The sequence below is a fragment of the Carlito syrichta genome, unplaced genomic scaffold (assembly GCF_000164805.1).
Source record: "Carlito syrichta isolate Samal-C Ts95f unplaced genomic scaffold, Tarsius_syrichta-2.0.1 Scaffold302317, whole genome shotgun sequence".
In the NCBI taxonomy this organism is placed as follows: domain Eukaryota; kingdom Metazoa; phylum Chordata; class Mammalia; order Primates; family Tarsiidae; genus Carlito; species Carlito syrichta.
This window is the reverse complement of record NW_007246413.1, coordinates 12,794-26,546: the sequence shown is the minus strand read 5'-3', so window position 1 is coordinate 26,546 and position 13,753 is coordinate 12,794. Positions and strand designations below refer to the sequence as shown.

At 55.2% G+C, this 13,753-nt stretch overlaps 1 protein-coding gene across 1 annotated transcript in view; it reads left to right on the top strand.

Annotated features, from left to right (window-relative positions):
• Positions 1-13,332, top strand: part of ACOT7 (acyl-CoA thioesterase 7) — a 63,413-nt gene extending 50,081 nt beyond the window's left edge. The window contains exons 8-10 of the mRNA XM_021711477.1: positions 11,928-12,112; positions 12,185-12,326; positions 13,244-13,332. Coding sequence (XP_021567152.1) covers positions 11,928-12,112; positions 12,185-12,326; positions 13,244-13,332 — 416 coding nt within the window. The remainder of the gene's footprint in view (positions 1-11,927; positions 12,113-12,184; positions 12,327-13,243) is intronic.
• Positions 13,333-13,753: the final 421 nt, after the last annotated feature.

The following is a 13,753-nucleotide window of genomic DNA, read 5'->3' as shown; positions in this document are numbered from 1 at the left end:
TGTTAGGTGGTGTTTTCCCCATGACAGAAATCCAGTCCCAGCCACGTTACCCCCACCCAGAAGTGGAACTTCCGCTGCCGGGGTGTGCTTGCCAGCACGGGAGGCCAAGGAGGCCCAGCCTCTCCAGCTTGTGCAAGCAGGGTTCACCGCGCTTGTCTCCTGTTAGTGCTGGGCTGCAGCTGGAAAGCGAAGTCCCCTCCTGACACGTGTGATTTCTATTTGTATCGCGTCTCCTGAGAAGAGGCTCAGCAGCCCTGCCAGCAGCTTCTTCGCGGGGCTGGGGGTAGTGTCGGCGCCGCCAGCACCTAGTGTTGATTCTGAGGACACCTCCTCGTTAAAGCAGCTCACTGGAGGAGCTGTTGGGGGAGACCCGTCCCTTGCTGTGGGATAGGACAAAGTCAGAGGAATGCAAGCCTGAGTCCCCACCATGTCCCCTGCCCATCAGAGCCTGAGTCAGGGCCACTGAGCCTTATGTAGTGGCCCCGGCAGCCCAGCCCCCCTCCCTGCTGAGCACATGGGATCTGGGGTGATTTAGGAAGATGGTCTGTGACATTGCTTCCCTCCACTTTGCAGAATCCCTTCTTCTTTTAATTTTTTTTTGTTTTTTTTAGAGATAGGGTCTCTGTCTCCCAGTCTAGAGTACAGTGGTGCCATCATAGCTCACTGCAGTCTTGACCTCCTGGGCTCAGGCAATCCTTCCACCTCAGCCTCCCGAGTAGCTGGAACTACAGATGTGAGTCACCACACCGGGCTAATTATTTTTCTGTAGAATGGGGTCTTGCTCCGTTGCCCAGGCTGGTCTTGAACTCCTGTCCTCAAGCAGTCTTTCCACCTCAGCCTCCCAAAGTGCTGGGATTACAAACATGAGCCACCATGCCCAGCTGGAATTATTGATTTTGAGGGAAAAATCAGGAACTATAGTCAGAGTCAAATGCTTTTTCTAGGAATTAATGTAGCAACTTAAAGACATCAGGACAACGTGTACAAGAACCAGCTTTGACAAAGACTGCTCCTTTCTAAAATGTTACATTTTTTCTAAAACAGAGAAGGGATCTTCAGTTTTCAGAAACTGTAAGTTCCGGCAGAACATTCTGCTGTGGATTAGCTTCCTTCAAGCAGTGAGGGTGGGGGGGCAGACTGGGGAGTGTGCCCAGCTCCTGCGATCCTAAGGAGCCACGATGCTGAGCCTCGTGAAGGGGTTGGCAAGAGGCCCTGGACCTTGCCCATCTCAGCCTGGTCAGGGCCTGGGCAGCCCGGACCTCAGGGCCTCCAGGGAGGAACAGTTGGCTCTTCCCCAGGAGCAGGGAAGTTGTCGCTATTTTCTTAGGTAACATCTTGTTTTTGTATATAAAGGAATTTGGGCCACACTGAAATAACAGTCTTGGAGTCTTGCCTGTTTCTGTGCCCGTGTCCTCCGGGGGCTGTTAGACACTGTCACACCTTATTTGTTGTTTTCCAGAGGAATGTCACCGTCTGCAGTTGTCGGCTCATTTCCTCTGCCCAGGTGCCTGCAGGGTCATGTCCAGGGAGGTGAGGGCCAGGGCCAGGCCACGCGCAGGCCGCAGTGGTCAGAGTGGGATTGTCATGTCCAGTCTTGAGCTCTGTGGGGGTGGGCAGTGGCCTGTCGGGAGACTGCCACCGTAGACCAGACCTTCCCTCCCATTGCGGGCTCCGTTGTAGGGAAGTGCAGAATGAGGCCAGCTGGGCTGAGTGCCGGGCGATGCAACCCCTGCCGGCTCCAGACTCTTGACGCACAGGCATATGTGAAGAGCTGTGGGGAGCGTGGGGCCGGCATTACGACTCTGTTGGAACTTTCCGAGGTGACTTTGCTGAACCCACTTCTCACCCTCGAGACCAGAGTTTGCACCCGGGTCTCGGCTGTACCGGGAAGGTGGCTGTGTTGGAGTCAGCATCAGAAATGAGAATGGACAGAAGTCTCTTCCATGGGTCCCAGGAAGCCAAGTCCCCAGACTCTTCCACAGCTCCACAGGGTTCTTTTTGTTGGGGCATCATTTTAACTTACCCTTAAGACACATATAAAATGCAATTAGCATAAGGATTATTTTCAAAATGATGATGTATTCATGGAAAAGGTGGTGGCAGGTGGAGATGCATCCAAGTGACTGGAGCCTGCAGGTACCACGGGGCTGTGTATCCACAGCTGGTGCCTGCCTGGTTGGGCAGCACGTGGGGAAGTCTCACATGTCTCCTGGTCACATCCCATCTCACAGGACCTGGGAGGATCTCCCCTTCCCCCAACTCCTGAAGGCCCATCTGCCATCACGTGGGAAAAGCCCAGAAACGAAGATATACTTCCAGCTGAACACACCGTTTGTGTGTGTTTCCTATGGCTGCTGTAACAAGTTGCTCTATGCTTGTGGCTTAAAGCAACACAAGTTCATTCTCGGAACGTTCTGAAGGTCAGACGTCTAAAATGGGTCCATAGGGCTGGGTTCCACAGAAAGCTGTGTGGGAGAACTCCTTTCTGGCTTCTTGGCTCTTGTCTCCATCTGCCCTCTATCTTCAAAACACAGCCCCTTCCTCCAGCCTCTGCATCCATTGTCTTGTCTCCTCCTTACTCTGACACTCCTGCCTCCCTCTCAAAAGACCCTCTGATCATGTCAGGCCCACCTAGATACTCTAGAGTAATTGCCCCATCTCCAGGTCCCTTACTTGATCACATCTGCAGAGTCCCCTTTGCCACGTGAAGTCACGCATTCACAGATTCCATGGGTTAGGATGTGGGCTTCTTTTTTGGGCACATTAATCTGTCATAGCAGATAAGAAGCAGCTTTATGACTTGCCCATTTCAGCATATTTTATTAGAAAAACAGCTGGAGCTGGGCAAGGTGGCACATGCCTGTAGTCCCAGCTATTCAGGAGGCTGAGGCGGGAGGATCACTTGAGCCCAGGAGTTCAAATCCAGCCTGGAAAACATAGTGAGACCCCATATCTTAAAAACAAAAACAAAAACTGAAATGTGGAAGACAGACCTGCAGGGCGACTGGCTTCTTCAGATCTAAAGCAGGAAGGGCTTTGTTTTCTCTCTACTACTCCGCCTCTTCTAAAACTACCTCCTTAGAAGTATGATCCTTTGTACAGCATTGGCCAAGTGCCAGGCCTGTGGATTGTAGCCTCACCTGTCACTCAGGTGGGGTGTCCATTAGGAAGTCATGCAGGCAGTTTCCCCTCACCAAAACATTGTCCCAGAAGATCAGAGGATGACTTTGAGTCTAGCCATGAAGGGTGTGTGCTTAGGAGGGCACCTTGCTGCACCCACACCTGTGAACACGGGGGCAGGTTCCAGGGCTGGGAAAGACCTTCCAAGTGACCAAGAGGCCACAGCCACCTTGTGTGGGCCCAGCTCTCGCGGACAGCAGCACATGCACATTTATCAGACTCAGGATGCTCCTCACTCTTGCCTGGCCCACCGAGGGACCACCTCCATCCCGCCTCGCCCCTGGCCAGCCCATCCCAATGCCACCTCCATGTTCACGGTCCTTAGATGCCAGTGGCCTGCCTGTTCTCTACTCACAGCCTCTGTGGCTCTCTGTGATGCACCAAATTCAGGCCGAGTCCCTCCAGGTCTGCTAGGATGGGTCACCACCTATCATGACGGTCCCCTTACACCTGTGCAGTGCAGCTAAGCACATACAGGGTCCTTTGAGAGGGAGGCAGGTGTGTGCCGAGGTCAACTCTCACCAGGCCATCGGGGCAAAGGAAGGATCTTCTCAGAAGGTGGGCGGTGATTCTGAGACCACCTGCCTGACCGGGCGAAGGCGTACAGTGCTGGAGTAGGTGCCGGGGCCACTGAGGACCACGACAGTCAGTACCAGAGTTATGGACCAACCCAGGAGAGTGTGGAGCCTGCAGGCAACCTGGGAAAGCCTGCGCCACTGAGGGCAGGCCGCGGAAGCTGAGCTGCACAGGGCACCTACTCTGCTTATTTCTGTTTGTTTGTTTTCAGCGAAGATGTTAAAATGCCCAAACAACTTGTATGAAAAAGTGACAGGGGAAAATAGTTGCTTTTAACATAATGGTTTGAAAAGTGTAAGGTAGGAAGGCCAAAAGCTGCCGTTTTCTTGGGGAGAAACGATCTCCACTGTTAGGGTGAAAAATGAGGAATTTTCTAGAAAAGACCTTGGGGTGTGTTATATAAGAAATACCAAGTTAGTTCACTGTTTCCAGGCTTTGCTTAAGAAAGTTCATGGCCACGGCTCTTTTTGGAACCTAAATGCTGAGCTGTTCTTCAACTTTGAAATACTTGGCAACCTCTCAGGCTTGGTAACAGCTATTTCTTATTATTTTGTTTTCTTTTCCAAATCCCTGGCACTCTGCTGAAATCTGGCTGCTGCCGCCCCTGGAGAGACGCCTGTCTGCCGGGGGAGTTGCGCTGGGCACCTGCCAGTGCTCACGGGCTGTGCGGCTCCAGGCAGGCTCAACAATTGCTTAAAAAACGGAAAGGAGTTGAAATTCACAATTCAGCCCGCTGCAGCCGTCGATATATTTAACTGTAACCAACGTTACATACTCGAGTGCCAGGCGCTGTGCTAAGCACTGGATACCATTTACGCTTAGCACAGCCCAGCGAGATGGGAGCTGTTGCTCTCTCCATTGCTCTGATCTGGAAACTGCAGTTCCGAGAGGTTAGGGAAGCTGCCCACAGCCACAGAGCTTGTCACTGGTGGAGCTGGGAGGGGGGACCCAGCAGTTGGGCTTCAGGGCCAGAACTCTGAGCTTGGGCTCTGCTGTCCCTGATGACCTGGCTTGGACGCCACCTGGCCCCCATTGCCAGGGCCTGGAGCATTGCCTTGTGGGTGATGACATGCGACCCTCGCTGATCAGATGCAGCACCATCCATCTTTGATGCATGCTCTGGACTGCAGAGTGGCTACAGCTGTTCCTCATGTTTTGTGTATGAACTTCCAGCTCTAAAGCAGCTTGAAAGCATCGTCAGGAACCCCACCACAAGTGGAGCCAAGCCCCAGGGAAGACACTGCTCTGTGTGTTCCTCCTGTCAGCCTCAGCCAAGGGGCCCTTTGTCCTGCTGAATCCAAGGCAGTCAGTGACAGACATCCAGACTCCTGCTTCCAGCCATTCCACATGGCCTGAGTCACCCTTGCCTACCTGAGCCCATGGTCTCATGGTCCCTGACCTAACCAGACCCACAGAGGCCCTTTTGCTATGTATGGTCACATGTTCGCAGGTTTCAGGGATCCATACGTGGATGTCTTTGAGGGCCATTGTTCAGCTACTGCAGTAGTAGCTAATCCCACCTGACAGAAAGAGGCAGCTGGGCCTGCAGCCATTGGTGAGCTCTGCTTTTTCTCATCCTGCAAGCCCTGTGGACAGGGCTCTGGCAGGGAACCCGAGAGAGGGAGAAGGCTCCTCAGCCCTTGGTAGCTTCAAGGCAGCATGGGAGGAAATGCCTCCCCTGCCCCCCACCTGCTTTGTCCCAAGCCTCTTCAGCCACAGACACTGGGCCCTTCTGAGGTTGGGGCATTCACGAGAGGGGAAAAAGGGCAGCGAGCCTTCCTCCTCATCCCAGCCTCTCATTGAGTATTTGTGCTGGATCTCAGATCCAGAGGAGGGACGTATGGTTTGGGGTCCCCGTGAGCCCAGCTGATCCCCCACTTCTTCAACCAGGCTCATGTGATGGGGGTGCTGGGAGGGTCAACCACAGAACACAGTCAGATGTCAGTGTCAGGTCTGCTGTATGGCCAAGCTCCTGGAACCCGGGGAGCACGGGTTGTTTTAAGACTTCATAGGCTGAAATGATAGAACTCCCTTGCCAACTTGATAGCTTACTCGATTCATTTGGGCAGCATTGGAAGCAGTGTCTTGCCCAGTGTAAATGTGTCTGCTGCAGAAAAAGAAAACTGTCAAGAGTGATTTGTTTAAATGTCGCTTCTTATCACCTTGTTGTATGACTCTTTTTACCTTCTGCAAGACATCCCAGCAGAGCCCCTGAGATAGAGGCACCTTCTCCCTGGAGATACTGGGATTACTGTCATGACCCATGTCCACGTGACATAACTAATGTGGGCAAAAGTGACATTGATATGGCCGCAGAGCAAGGATAGAACCACATGGGTTGACAATGTCTCCTTTAAAAACCATGGAGGGAGTCAACCCCAAAATGCCAGCAGGGCCTCCATAGCACTTGATGGAACGTTGTGAGTAGGTCGTTTCTGAGTCACCTGCTCCACTGCATTATCTGAGACTGGGTGCAAATGGAAAGTATTTGCAGATGAGGAAACTGAGGCACGGTGTAGTTTCCTGGCTTGCCCTTGCTCAGTGACCAAGGCTGGATTCAAACCCAGGCCCATCTGACTCCAAGGCTGTGGAGTGAGGGGCTTCTGCCACACGACAGTGCAGCCTATGGAAACTGTGGCCTTGTCACGTGTTTGCTCCGAGTCCTCCCAGACCCCTGCCTTTCGTGGTGGGACTCCTAGTCATGAACGTCTGGATCCATCAGGGCTTTGACAGCTGTTCCCACTTCAGAGGCTCAGAGAGAATCAGGCACTTTCCTCCTGGTCTTCTTCCCCAGAACGAGATAAGCATTTGCCACCTTTCACCTGTCCTAGGTGGGCACTGGTAACAGCTCAGTGGGAGATGCTGGTCTCAGTTTATCTATCTTTCCCCTTGAGCTGTTCCTGCCCATCTTTTCAATAAACTGCCCTGGTCTGCAGGCAGAGTATGGGGCAGCCAAGGTCTCTGCTGTCCAGTGTCCTTTCTACACACAGGGCTTCCACCTGGGGATCACAGAGCCCTCTGTCCTCTAAGCACCTATCTAGTGATTGCATAGCCCTTTCCTGACACGGGCCAGTTTTGCTTACCACTCTAGGAGGCCTATGGGCCCCTTGAAGTGCACCCTGGGTCCCAAGTTAAAAACCTGTGTTGTGTCTGTCTTTTGAAATGTGGTCACATCCTATGTATGTGTGTGCACTTGGACGTGTGACCTAGGCCCCTGCTGTGTGAGCTGATTGTCAGGCCCAAGGGGTCTTTCTGCCCTCAAGAGCCTTCCAAGTCTTGGCTGCCTCCTCACAGAAGAGTCTGGCAGTGCCTGGGTCTTACTTGCTTTGGCAGTTTCTAAAATAGGCACATTGAAGTAGACTCAGGGTTCCCTACACTTCACAGGTGATGCCCAACGTCCCATGTTTTCTAGTGCCAAGGTCACTGTGGAAAACAAATGGATACACCGGCATGCAGAACAGGCATGTACCCCGCCTTCCTGCCCTCATCATGTCTGGGCAGAGAGTTCATTAATCTGGACCTCGGTGGAAGGAGGCTTGACGCCTTCCATCACTGGGGGATCCTTGAATGTCGATCTCAGTAGGGTCTAGCTGGGCCTGTAGGCAGCGTGTGTCAGGCCGTGCCTCTGGCATTCATGTCAGGCTCAATGCTTCCCATGAGCCACTTGGACAGACTTGTCTTCGGCACTCTGAGTCCCTAGTCAGCTTTATCTACCTCCATGTTTGCGGAAGGGGCCTATGGACACGGTCACGACTTGGCCAGCAGCTTGGATGGCCTAGGCTCTGATCCAGTTTGAGGAATGGTGGCATGTGGCAGCACCATGGAGGAATGGGCAGGAAGGGCTGCGCCGTGGGCAGGTGATGGCTGCAGTGCTCAGGGCGTGATCACTGCCAAGCTCACCGTCCCTCAGGCTGTGAGCGTCTGCCATGCGCCTGGCCCTTGGGCAGAGCCAAGGCAGTTTGGCTACAGAGACCCCTGCAGTTTGGCTACAGAGACCCCTTTCCTGGTGACCTGGAGTCATGTGGGACACGGGTGGTGTCCCCCGAGGTGGTGAGTATACCGAGCTCAAATCCTGCATGTTCTCTTAAACCACGTGGCTTCTGGCTGGAGGTGGCCAATTTCACTTTTGCATAAGGATATATCTGGGACACCTGCTGCATACCAGGTGCACATATACAGAATGTGACTGTTTCTTCAAAAGATGGACACAACACGGGCTTTTAATTTGGGGCCCATGGTGTACTTCAGGGGACCCACAAGCCCCCTAAAGTTTAAGCAAAACTGGCCTGTGTTGGGAGAGGGATGCTCGGAAGGTAGAGGGCTCTGTGATCCCCAGGTAGGGAGCTCTGTAGAAAGGACATTGAACAGCAGAGGCCTCGGCTAACCTGCACTCTGTGCCCTGGCAGCCAGGATCCTGCATTAGGGCAGAGCCTGGGCAATGTGAAGAGGATGCCTGGGGCGAAGGAGGCGGCTTCTCCCAGGTGCAGGTGGGCATACAACTGACCCTTGACCCCCTTGGGGCCAGCTGTCTCAGGTGTCACCAGCCCAGGCCCAGGGATGTACCTTTGCAACCCTGAGGCTGTGAGCTGTTCACACTAGCTTCTCTGTGCTGTGACACTTCATTCTCTGCCCAGCCCAGGCCCCGCAGGATCCTACATGTGCAGAGACGAAGAAGCTGGCCCACACAGCGATGGGAGGCGAGTGTGGTGGTGGTGGGGGCAGGAAGCTAGTGGGAGCCAGAGGGGATCGTGGAAACAGCTGCTGCTCACGCCATTGTTGTCACTGGGGCTGACCTGGCACCCCGCTCAAGACGGCCCCATAGATGTTGCTGGAAACATCTCGAAGTGCCCAGCCTCCTACATGACTAGGGTGTTGGGGCCTTTTAGCAGACAAGTGTGTCCATGCCTGCCTAGGACGGTGTGGGCCACTCTGAACCCAACCTTACCTATCCTGATTCGTCCATCTCCACATGTCCAGCAGCTCTGGGCCTTAGAGCATGGTGGTGAGTGAAACCAAGTCCCTGCTCTGGGGCCTCCCACCCTTGTGGTGAGAGGCGGGCAGGTGGGCAGGTGAGGAGTGTTGGAGCTCTGAGGCGGGCATTCGACTTGAGACTGGAAGGGACTTCTGGCCTGCAGTGCTATGAAGGGAGCTGATGCTGCTCTGTTCAGGGTCTGCTTCAGGATCAGCAGGGCCTTGTGCTCCTTATGGTGGTTCTGTCCAGCTTGAGTCTGCAGTGGCCTAGTGTCCACATTACCTGTACCTCCCAAGCCCACCTCTGTTCTCATTAGGGCTTCCAGACAGGGAGGGAGACACCAGGCAAATAGACAAGCCAGCAAGTGTGCAGGTCCAGAGGGAGTTGACTGCGCGGCAGGAGAGGAAGAATGTTCTAGAGAGTGTGAGAGGAGCCTGAGCTGTCCCTGGAGAAGGGACGCTTGGACTGAGGTGCAGAAGGTGAACCAGACAGGGGCAGGGAGGGCATTTCTGGGGACAGAAGGGAGGCCATGGAGCCAGAAACTTCCTGGAGTTCACAGGAGGCCATGGAAGCCGGAGTGTGTTGACCAGGGTGCAGGATGGGGGCATCCTCAGAGGTTGAGGGCCCATCACTGGTGACCCCGCCATGGACCTGGGTCCCCTGGGAGGACTCGGGGCTGCAGGGACGCCCTGTGTGACATGGAGGAGGCAAAGGGAAGGACACGGTGGGCGCCTCACCGCTATCTTGGGTTAATGAAAGGAACCCATGGCTAGAAATTTTCAGGAAGAGCTAGAACAGGAATAGCATCACGGAGATGAGCTCCAGCCACCCCCAAGGTCCCTGTTGACAATCCCTTCCCAGAGGCTTCCTGCAAGCCAGGGGCCCCCAAGCTTTGGGCTGTCTCCTGGTAGCTGGGACTCGAAATGTAACTGTGAACCTTAGGTTTCAAATGAAGTGCCAGCCTGTCAGTGAAGAATCAGGTTTCTAGCTTTCAAGTGTCTTCTGTGTCCTGCCAGCCAAAGTCAGCAACCTGTGTCTTGTTTAGAATAATGATGTTGCTTTCTGAAGAGTGAAAATGCCCAGGTTTTGGTTGAAAGTAAACATTTTCTGACTTTTGTGACGTGATCGTTGCATTATGAGCTGTAAGAGCTCTCTGAGGCAGCGTTTTTCTGTTTGCTGTTTTGTCTAATGCTCACAGAATCCACCTGGTTAATTGTTTAAAATCAATTGTTGATTGAAGTTAGACTTTTTGTCAGATTTCTAACACAGAAATGAAATTGTGAGCAGCCAGGATTTTGCCGTGGCAGGTGGTGGCTAGAGGGGCTTTCGTGGGCAATGACAGAAGCGACGTTTCCTGCTGTTCTCCAAAGCAAGCAGCCAGTGCTCAGACACCCTTGGAATCGGCTCTCCTGAGGCCGCATGCCGATGGGTGCTCCTTCAGTTAGAACCCTTTGGCCTCGGGGAAGTTCTTGCTGGTTTCCTCTCATGAGAAGGTCTTGTTCCTGCTTTTTGGCCCGGGACACCTGAATTCTTTACACGGTCATCAGTGAGGGATGTAGACTGGGCATTTGGGGGAGGAGGCAGAGATGCTTTGGAGATGTTCAGGGATGACCCGTTTAACCTTCTAGCTCCTTAGCTGGGAAACAGGGCGCTGTGGCCTGCCCTCTTCCCAAGGGTGTTTGGTGACTGCCACCGGATGCTTTGCTCACACAATGCCACCTGCCTCTGACCACATGGCTCCTTACTTCCCTCCCAGCCCTGGCGCCAAGCGCTCCCCGTAAGTATGAATTGAATGTGGCATGGGACATTCTGATGCTTTTGAACGTAGACTAACCGCTCTCGTCGCTGGCCTGCTCACCCTCCCCCTAACAGTCACTGTGCTGCCTGCTTCCCCTCTGGGTCTCTAAGCCTGCCTTGTGGGGCCTGTCTCAGTGGAGCTAGGACATTGGGGGTCCCAGAGCTGTGTTTAAAGGTCCTGCAGCCAGCACTGGGCCCTGAGGAGCAGGTTCCAGGAGCCAGACTCAGGCAGGGATTTATGTCCTGGAGCCTGGCCCAGGACGAGGCCTTGCTGGGGCAGTGATAAGGGTGTCCTGGCCACACGGCAGCAGCCAGGTGAAGCAACCTCGGCTCTTCCCCTGAAAGGGCCCAGGGTTAAAGCAGCCTTGTGGCCAATAACATCACCGAGGATACCAGACACCAGGTCAGCACCCAGCTTGTTTCTTTCCGCCCCACAGTTACCCTGAAACAGGGCTCTCTGGTGCCTGTTTATAGGCACAGAGCTGAGCTCCATGAGATTCAGAGATTATGTTGAAGCCAGGCGGGAAGATGGAGCCTGGGAGTCTGGAGGGGGTGGTGAAAAGCTCTTGGTCAGGAAGCGCTTTCCAGGCTGGGTCGTCATCCCCCAAAAGGGCGAGAAGGACACAGGGACAGTGAATGCGGATGGATGATTCTGGACTTTGTCATGCTCCATGATCAAACCCAGCTAGTGCAGGGAAGCCATGAGTGTGGGGGACTCTGGCCCCCGCGTGACGTCCAGCTATTAAGAGGAGGCAGCTCTGGTCCCGTGGGCGAGACCCACGGGACTAGAAAGGAAGCCTGACAGACAGTCACACATGGTCTCGTCGCACCACTGGGCAGTGGTCCTGCAACAGTGGAGCCCCAGAGGGTCGGAGCTGCTGGGAATGGTGGTGGAAGGTTCTGTTGCAGTGCTCGGAGCAGCATAGTGGGGCAGCTGCGTGGCTCCAGTGAGCACCAGGAAGACCAAAGAGCGGATGGTGAGGGTTACATGTTTGACCTTGACCTAAGGAAGGACAGAGCCAGCTCAGGCCTGGCACTTCTGGAAAGCAGGTTGGGACCTCTCCTGAGGAGCACAGTGGCTCTGGAAGCTTCCAACAGTGGCTGCCGCCCCCGCTCGGTGGAGACCTCTCTGCCTGGGTAGGGGCCAGAGCTCATGGCCACCAGGATCCTTCAACTCTTAAGTTTTTACACAGATGAGAAAAATAAACATCCGTTCACTAGAAAGATAAACACTCGTGGGCAACTAATGACGCATTCTGATGTTTGTTATCTTAACGTCCTAGTAGTTAGTAAAGCCGCTGTGTCCCCTAACCAAGCGTCTATCCACTGTCCGCAGCAGCGCTGATTTCTCCTGCCCCGCCATTGTTGGAGGCCACCCTGACTTGCCCTCCTGTCTCCACAGGCTGCGTCATCACCATCTCTGGACGCATGACCTTCACGAGCAATAAGTCCATGGAAATCGAAGTCTTGGTAGACGCCGACCCCGTGGTGGACAACTCTCAGAAGCGCTACCGGGCCGCCAGTGCCTTCTTCACCTACGTGTCCCTGAGCCAGGAGGGCAGGTCGCTGCCTGTGCCCCAGCTCGTGGTGAGTGTCCTGGGGAGTGGCCGCCCCTTCCTGCTGAGCTGGCCCTGGGGTTAGTGCCCTTGGGCCTCCCAGGAGAAGCTGGGCCACGTGAGTCCTACTGTCCTGTCCCGAGGGATAATAGTGGTACAGATCAGGCAAGGTCATGAAGGAATGCCTCATGGCTGGCAGCGAGGCGAGGCCTTGGAGTTCTACTGCCAGGGATGGGTGGAGCTGGGTAGACGGGACAAGAGAGACCCCTTTCTGAGCTCCTCATCGATGCTTTCTGCAGGGATCCAGGTTGTCTCTGGGTTCTGTGCCTTGGGGTTATCTGGCATTGTGTCTAAACACTAGAGTGGAGATGAGGACCACGCCTCGTGTCCCCCTCTCGGGTGACCATGGCCTGTGTGTCCTGCCTGATGAGACCGTGCCAGACCTGTGGACTTCGGGGCTGGGGTTTCCGGCTTCTTGGTCTTTCTCTGCCTCAGGCTGCAGGGCAGGGTGGTGGGTGTGTGCCCAGTCTTATGCCCCCACTCCACGTCCTCTGAGCTCTGTTGCATTTGAGAGCACGGTTCACATGGCCCAGAGAGGCAGCTTCCAAGTCTGTCATAAGAATGGAGGTTCCCTGTCCTGGCCAACGCCCAGGGCTCTGCAGCCTTCAGGCTGGTCCTGACTCCTCTTTGAACCAGTCCTTGTGTCTGTCGCTATGGGGACGAAGAGGAAACCAGAGCCGTGGGGTGAGGGGGCGGGGGCAGAGCGCTGGGGCAGGGTGGGCCTGCAGGCCTCTCGGGTGTCTGGCGCTCTTGCGGAAGCGGCCAGGCAGGGGACACAACCCCCGCCAGCCTGAGCCCTGCTTCCAGAAGTACTCACAGGCCCCACCGCCCCCACAGCGTCTGCTCCCCACGCAGATCTGAGCATTTGCTGCTCAGCCTCCTGGAGAGGAGCGTGGACTCAAACCTCCGCCTCAAGAACACGTTGCATTTAGAATCTCATTTCCTCCCAGAGTCCAAGCACAGCTCTGATGGCTTTCTCTGGGGCTGAGGCAGGCCAACTGCCTGGCCCTGGCCGCCCGTGGCCGCTCGTTTCTTGGTGGAAGCTGGGCCCTTCCAAGCTCACTCGCCCACCCTGTCCCTTCCTGAGCCCATGCCTCACCAGGGCCCGCAGGTGGCAATGCCTCTGACGTCCCCTTGCACAGCTCCCGTGACCGGGCCTCCTGGAACACCGCCTTCCCTTGGGGCTTGTGAGGCAGGCTTCCCTTTAGGCAGGAGGCCCCCCCAGTCCCTCTTCTCCATGTCCCCAGCCCATGGCCTCCTCGACAAAGCCCCCCCCCGCCCCGTCAGGACTGGCCGGGCTGCCCTGCTCCCCTTCATCTCCCCCACGACTCTTCCTTTGCTTATAAACCCTCCCCCACCGCTTCTGCCCCCTCTCTGGGCGGCAGGCCCCACACAGCTCTTCTGTCTTGTCCCAAGCCACTCCTCTACTGCTGAAAGTAACGCGCACCGGGGAGGGGAATGCCTGGCCCAACATGCTGCCGTCAGCCCTCGCAGGATGGCGTCCGCCTGGCCATGTCGCCTCAGCTGATCCGCAGTCCTTCCTCAGCCCTCGAAGTCACTGTGGACGGGCCCAACCTCTGTCCTCGACCTTCAGAGCCCTGTGTCTTGTCCT